This window comes from Lipotes vexillifer, unplaced genomic scaffold (genome assembly GCF_000442215.2).
Source record: "Lipotes vexillifer unplaced genomic scaffold, Lipotes_vexillifer_v1.1 scaffold763, whole genome shotgun sequence".
In the NCBI taxonomy this organism is placed as follows: domain Eukaryota; kingdom Metazoa; phylum Chordata; class Mammalia; order Artiodactyla; family Lipotidae; genus Lipotes; species Lipotes vexillifer.
This window is the reverse complement of record NW_006770909.1, coordinates 3,531,657-3,539,398: the sequence shown is the minus strand read 5'-3', so window position 1 is coordinate 3,539,398 and position 7,742 is coordinate 3,531,657. Positions and strand designations below refer to the sequence as shown.

The 7,742-nt window shown below is 34.8% G+C and overlaps 1 protein-coding gene across 1 annotated transcript in view; it reads right to left on the bottom strand.

Moving 5' to 3' along the window:
- Positions 1-2,836: 2,836 nt before the first annotated feature.
- SERPINI1 (serpin family I member 1) overlaps positions 2,837-7,742 on the bottom strand; it is a 28,541-nt gene continuing 23,635 nt past the window's right edge. Inside the window, exons 6-8 of the mRNA XM_007446439.1 lie at positions 4,744-4,830; positions 3,272-3,361; positions 2,837-2,913 (exon numbers count right to left, since the gene is read on the bottom strand). Of these exons, the coding sequence (XP_007446501.1) occupies positions 2,837-2,913; positions 3,272-3,361; positions 4,744-4,830 (254 nt within the window). The remainder of the gene's footprint in view (positions 2,914-3,271; positions 3,362-4,743; positions 4,831-7,742) is intronic.

The window sequence follows — 7,742 nt, the reverse complement described above, 5'->3', positions numbered from 1 at the left end:
AAATGTAACAAACTTACAGATATAGAGAACAAACTAGTGGTTACCGATGGGGAGAGGGAAGAGGGCAGGGGCAAGATAGCGTAAGGGAGCTAAGAGGTACAAACTACTATGTGCAAAATAAATAAACCACGAGGATATATTGTACAGCAGTGGGAATATAGCCAATATTTTATAATAACTTTAAATGGAGTATAATCTATAAAAATTTTGAATTCCTATGTTGTATACCTGAAACTAATATAATATTGTAAATCAACTATGCCTCAATTTAAGAAAAAGAAACAAAAAAAAAACCATTTACTTTTTCAATAGAAAGGAAATTATTGAAGAAATTATAAACAAAATCAAACAATAGGAAAAACTTGGTACTATCAAGTATTCTATTTTTAAGCATTCCGCAAACATGCTAATAACAAGGCAGAATCCATTTTCATTTAAGGGACATCTAAATTGTATTGAAATATTTTATGGTAAACATTCTGAATGGTAGAGTTTAATCTTATGTCAGCTAACACAAATTGCATTTTGGGCTTTATAAAAGCCACATGCTTGTCTAATAATGTTTACTCTTCCTTATAGGTAACTCATTTAGTTGACTGATGGCTACACAGGTATAGCAATATATGTAATGCTTAAGAAGTAGAGATATGGTAATAAAGAACATCACAAACTCAGAATATCAATACTGAATCAACATTAGTTAGCCCAACCTGTGTACATTATAAATGAAAACAAGAACACTGGTCTCCAATAACCTCAGCTTTATGAATATGTCTTCTGAATATACAAGCAGTAAAAGATTCAGTGATAAGTATTGTGTCCTTGGATACTCATAAATTCTTTCATGGGCATTGCCTATAAATGTCTTTATATTTTTAAAAACTATATTTCAAGTGTTCTAATATGCAGAGCAAGTCTGCATTTTTCCATGTGTAGCAGAAAAAAAAGCTTTAGGGTGAAACCATTTTTTTCTTTTTGTATAAATTCATAGCACTCTTAATGTAAACTACACGCCCAACTCCTGAATCTCTCCAAGTTGCATGAAAATTATACAGTTTTTCTGTTTCCGTAAGTAAAAATATCAAACATGTAAACCTATGTTAAGTGGAGCTTTGCTACCAACCTGAATCCGTGGGTCAGCAGCCATGGCATCACCTGGGAACTTGTTAGAAATATAAAATCTCTGGTCCCATTGCAGATCTACTAAATGAGAATTTGCATTTTTAATAAGATCCCCAAGTGATTCCATTACACATAAATTTGAGAAGCACTAATTTAGGATGCTTCATTGCTTGACCTAATTGTCTATAAATTAATCATATTTAAACAACTAGTGTATAAGTGTTCCACCTGTATCCTTTATTTTAGCAATATTCAAGATTTAGTGTATAACAAAATCACCAAAGGAACTTGTTTAAAATGCAAATTTTCATGCTTTTTCTCCAAGTTTAGAATTCAGTATGTCAAGGGTCAGGCCTGGTTGCTTCAAACCACAACTCTCCTGAACAGAATTAAAGTTAATAATAATATCAATTCTTCTGAACAGCTCCAAACCATAGCAAAATACCTAACACACAAGAGAGTCACATACAAACTGTTTCTGTTAAATTTTGAAACGTTTCAAACTTTTTCAGAAATGATTAATCATAGAATCAAAAACTTGGCAATAAATGGACCTGGTTCCATTCATGGAACACGACAAGACCATTCTTTTTTTTTCTTCCCCCCAAAGGAATGCCATTATTTCAGCCACAGGATAACAAAATAATTTACTGGAGAACTTAAGAAATTGACACTGTCCCCATTGGAATCGACTACTCTTATACTAGAAAATAAGACCAAAATATTATGCAAAGGACTTATTACAACTCTCAAGAGGTCTCAGACACAAATGCATCCTGGAGCCATCAGGTAACCAGTGGGGAAGCAAGGAATGTGTTATTCCAGTTACAGACATTCAAGTTCAAAACATGAAAACCTCTTGCACAGAACAAACAAAAACATCCCTGTGGGCAGCTCTCAGCCTATGATCTGCTAGTTTCTAGTATCTGTACTAACAGAGTTTTTCTAGTTAACTCTCCGGTGACATACCAGAGGGCATATTTTTATCATTAATTTGCTCATTTGGCTTACTGGGGGACTTCTGGGAACTATGTTACAGTTCAGATTTTACTTGCCACAGCAAAACATGGTGATATATCAGGCTCATAGTCTACATCACCCTTATAAAGCCAATGATCTTTAAAGACAAAGTCAGTAAGCTATAGCTATAATCTATGGGTTGGCATAGCCCTATTTTTTTCTAACAAGTTTTGTGATGGAGCCACACAGAAGATGTTCAGTGTGCAGGTTTTTATATTACACTATACACTGTCTTCAGAGAAACAGCAATTAGAATTTTTGCAGAGTACCTGTCTTCACCTCACTTGTTGCTTGTTATGTATAAGTGTATGATGCTAATTTACTTTGGTGCTTTGTTTCTGCATGATTATAAAAGACTTAAGATGTCCAGAAACATCATTGTTTCCAAATTTCACCTAGAGGTATCTTTATACTACAACTTCTAAAATGAAAAACAGAGCTGTTCACATGTTCACTATGTACTTTTATTTTAAATTCTAGCACAACAAACACAATGACATGAGAGGATCATTACCTCAATAATACGGATAACATTCCTTGACAAGTTGGCTTATAATTTACATACATTGCTTTTATCGGGAGCTATTTTAAGTATTATCTTAAGATATATTGTAAAACACAAGTCTCAAATATATACCAGTTGCAAACATAATGTGCTTAGTTACTATTTTCCTTATTATTTAAATAAAATGATTTAAAGTTCCTCAAAATCATGCCCACTGGTGTTCATGGTTTCAGGATGCATGACTCGTCCCATGAATAGGATTGTACCTGCATTGGGTTGGGAATGAACAAAAGAGGAGTTGAACAAAAGATATTTATTTTCCTTCTTGCTTACAATTAGCAATGTTCTCATTGTACGTAATAAATGAAAGCAAGAACACTGGTCTCCAATAACCTCAGCTTTATGAATAAACTATAAGTTTTCTGGATATACAAGCAGTAAAAGATTCAGTGATAAGTATTGTGTCCTTGGATACTCATAAATTCTAAAGATAAAAATGTAAGTAAATTATTTTCATTTAAAAAAGCATTTGAACACATCTGATAAATAATGCGGAAAATGTTTTCAATTAAAAAAATGATTTCTTTTTGGCTTATTAAAGTTCTGTTCTCATAACAGACTTACCTGTTCTCCTGTTCCTAATAAGAAAGAAAAATGGATGGTCGACAATAACTTGAGGATACAGCACAGCCATCCTGCTAATTGCAATCATTCCTGTAACGCAGAGAGAAATTAATTACATGTCTGTGGATGTGCGGGGACTAATGAGTAATTTCTCCAAACTACCTATGTTTAATGCAAAGGTAATGATTTACACGAAACAAGATTTTAAAGACTTAGAGAAAAATTGTAAATGTGTTAACATTTCTACTTGACCTTAAAAAAAATTCAAATACACACACACACACAGTTCCCGCCCTATAGGACAATTTATTTTGCATGTTACAAATTTTTATTCTCAGATAAATACTTACAGCTTTACTAAAATGACCTTTGAGTCAAGGAAAGGGGGAAAAAAACCACCACAAACAAACAAAAATCAGTTTCTTTATATTCTCAAATCATTATTTCTTTTACATGAAATGGGGATTTTTACATAGCAAGTCACCAGGCTTCTAGCAAATGGCCAGAACAGCAGTGATTAAAGAGAAAATACAGCAGGGAGAGATGCAGTGGTGTTTCCTACAGCTGGGAAATTGAATTCCCTTGAGATCCTTATTGTGGGATAATCATTTTATACTTTCTGCGGGGTGATTTGTTGTCAGGAAAAGGCCAAGATTAAATTATGTAAGATTTTAAGCTTTCTCGATGCCTGAGACTACTGTTTCTATTTCCTCCCGAAAACACCATTTTAATTGATGAGATCCTTTTAATGGACAAATGTATGCAGAAGTTAAAAATAATTTGCGCAAATATGATATGTTGCATTTTACCGGAGAAGGGAAAAATCCTACCAAAATTTCATGATGGCTGTTGAACATGATATTGAAACAAATCCAAAGAAACAAATGAAAAAAAAAAGAAAAATCCTTCTTGCTTAACTAAGGAAGTCAGAACATTCAAAATAACCAAGGACATTTACCATTTTGCTTTGGACACGTAATTTAGGTAAATTTAAAAAAAAATTTTATTTAAAATTGTTATTTTATTATTAACTTAAAATTATGCATTGCATGCTATCATGCACTCTTGTTTGCGCATGTGCTTTTTAAAAACTCAAAGCTCTTCACTGACAAAATTAAGAACTAACTTCCAAAAATATTAAGTAGAAAGAAAAATGATTAACTGGGCAGCAGGGAAATATTTAAAATATTTAAACAGGCAGCACAGCAGGAAAATCTATTCTGCAGAGCTGACAATCTCCTCCTGCCTCTCATTAGAGATGGGAGTTACTCTGTATGGGGCACTGAAATGAGTGCATGCTTCATATCCTATTTGGAAAATTCTAGCAGGTTCATCATTAGCTTGACTTCTAAGTTAGAGCAGGGTCAGTTTTTTGGCTTAGTTCTAAATGATCCCCATTCCCCACCCAAGATTGCTTTAAAAATCCAAATCTCAAAAAAGTGAGAGGATTTTGGAAAACAATAATTTGGCACCTGAAGCAGCAGTAGCTTCTGAGCCTTCTTCATTAACCTCTATGAAGGACTTGTGAATTGCTTTAGAAAGGAAAATCTCTTTATTATCTGCAAAAAAAAGAGATAACAGAAGCATTTTTTTGGTATCAGAGAAAGGGAAGCGCTTTTTCTTTAGTTAAACGGATTTGAGAAATATAAGTGATATAAGATACTGATATAAAACATAAGATATAATGTTGTAAGATTACATTTATGATTTGAAAGAACCATTGAAGATGTATTTTCTGTTTTGTCCTTATTTTATATTCTCTTGTTGATTTTCTCCTTCATTTTTATTGGTATTTTTCCCATCGTGTATTCCTTATATTGCCAGGAACAGCAGAAACGTGGCTCTGTTTTTAATAGCAACCTCAAATTAGTTCATAACTCAAGATAAAACTTCTTACATGTTTCTCCCTAACTTGAAATTTCAAAACATAAAATGAAAACAGAAATCCACATATAACCAGAATAAAAAGTTTTTTTAAAATCTAATCTCTAATTACTCTGATAATAGAAATGTCCTTGGCAAAGGAAAACAAAATTGACTTCTAGGTTGTAGAAACAGGAATATATTAAAAAGTTATTTCCCATTCCAATTAATTGGTTTATCTGAGGATTCAAAAACATGCTTTATCCTAAAGTCAGAGGAAATAACACCTTTTTAATATTAGGAGGACTGTTTTTCCCTTTGAATTGTCTTTCTAGTTATGCTTACTTTTAAATTAATGGCTGTTATAGGCTGAATTTGTTCTCTAAAATTCATATGTGGAAGCGCTCACCCCCAAGATTTCAGAATGTGACTGCATTTGGAGATAGTCTTAACTTTAAATGAGTCATTTGGGTGGGCCCTAATCCAGTATGACTGGTTTCTTTACAAGAGGAAACTTAGACACAGACAGGTACAGAGGGAAGACCATGCACGATGGTTAATTTTATGTGTCAGCTTGGCTTGGCCACAGTGCCCAGATAATTGGTCAAACATTATTCTGGATGTTTCTGCAAAGATGTTTTCTGGATGAGATTAACATTAAAGTTGGTGGACTTTGAGTAAAGCGGATTACTCTCATCATGTGGGTGGGCCTCATCCAATCAGATGAAGATTTTAATAGAACAAAGACTAGCCTCCTCTGAGCGAGAAGGAATTTTGCCAGCCTCAGACTCCTCCCTGTCTCTCTGGCCTGCTGACCTACCCTGCAGATTTTATATTTCCAAAGTCTACACAATTGTGCAAGCCAATTCCTTAAAATAAATCTCTTAATCTCTCTCTCTCTCTCTCTCCATATATATATATACACGCAAATGCAGATATCCATCTCTCTCCATATATATATATATGTATATCCATTCATCCTGTTGGTTCTGTTTATCTATAAAACCCTGACTAATACAACATGGGAAGACATAGGGAGAAAATGGCAATCTATAAGCCAAGAAGAGAGGTCTCATAAGAAATCCACCCTGAAGACAGCTTAATCTTGGACTTCTAGCCTCCAGAACTGTGACAAAATAAATGTCTGTTATTTAAGCCACTCAGTCTGTGGTGCCTCGTTACGGCAGAGCCCTAGCAAAGCATACAGTACAATAGCCTTCAGTCTTGGGTTTCCCACTTTTCCCCAAGATTAAAACAAAACAAACAGAAGATACTTCAAATATATAAAAAGGAAAATAGCACAAGAAGCAAGATAAAGGATTACTCAAGTTTGTACCATTTTTTTCCCTAATCCCAGGAGGTCTACTTCAAATTCAAGACAAATAACTTTGTTGCTGATGCCCAGCCCTATTTAGTAAAAGCACAATTGACTTCCATTAAACTACTTAGTAATACTTTCAAAGACACATAATTATCTGATACCGATAGAAAACGATGTTCAACAACATTTCTGGTACACCTGTTGCAAAGCACCTGCTTATTTTGAATAAGCCCCAAGACAAACTGGTGGCATGTCGGATTATATTTTAATAGGGATACTCCTTCCTCAGCTCATATTCAGCATTAAGACAGAAGCACTGCCTTATGAAATTGTCCATCTCACATATTATGATATTTTCTTCTAGAATGCATTTGATAACCAGAAGAAAAATTAAAAGCAATAAAGTTTTACATCAAATAATTAAGTATAATTAGCTTTCTCAAATCCAGATGACTAGGTTTTTTTAGCAAATGAAAAGAAAAATATCAATTGCATTAAGTAACTAGTCAAAATAATTTAGTGAGCAAAACAAACACTGAATTCCAAGACAGTAAAACATAACTATTTAGTAGTTAACAGATGCTATATTATTTTCAGATTCTGCTGCCCATTTTCATCAGTCTGCCAGTTAAGGTAGAGTCATGCATCAATGGCCCTAAATGCGAAAGTGACAGCACCCAGTTCCTAAAGGATAAGGAGTGTCCACATTGCCAGGTAAGCCCTGTTCAGAAATTTGAGGGGAAGAACTTCCCTGGTGGTGCAGTGGTTAAGAATCCGCCTGCCAATGCAGGAGACACGGATTCAATCCCTGGTCCAGGAAGATCCCACATGCTGCGGAGCAACTAAGCCCGTGAACCACAACTCCTGAGCCCGTGTGCCACAACTACTGAAGCCTGCACGGCTAGAGCTCATGCTCCACAACAAGAGAAGCCACCACAATGAGAAGCCCGCGTGCAGCAACCCAATGCAGCCAAAAATAAATAAATTTATTTTTAAAAGAAGAAAAAGAAATTTGAGGAGAGTTTTCAATAACACCGAATGATATTTCAGACACATTAATTTGCACAAAGGAAACTGCCTCCAGTATCCCCTGAGCCTGATTTGCTGACTGTACTAAGCACCTTCAAAGAAGGAATCTCTTCCCTTCAACCCTGGCGTCTGCCCCAAGTATACCCTCCTCTAGACCCCAAACCTCTCACGTGCTCTCATTTACCTCCACAGAATGGTTTTGAGGGGAGGGATGCTGAAAGACATCATGGCAGAAAGATCAAGAAAGCAAGAATGCCG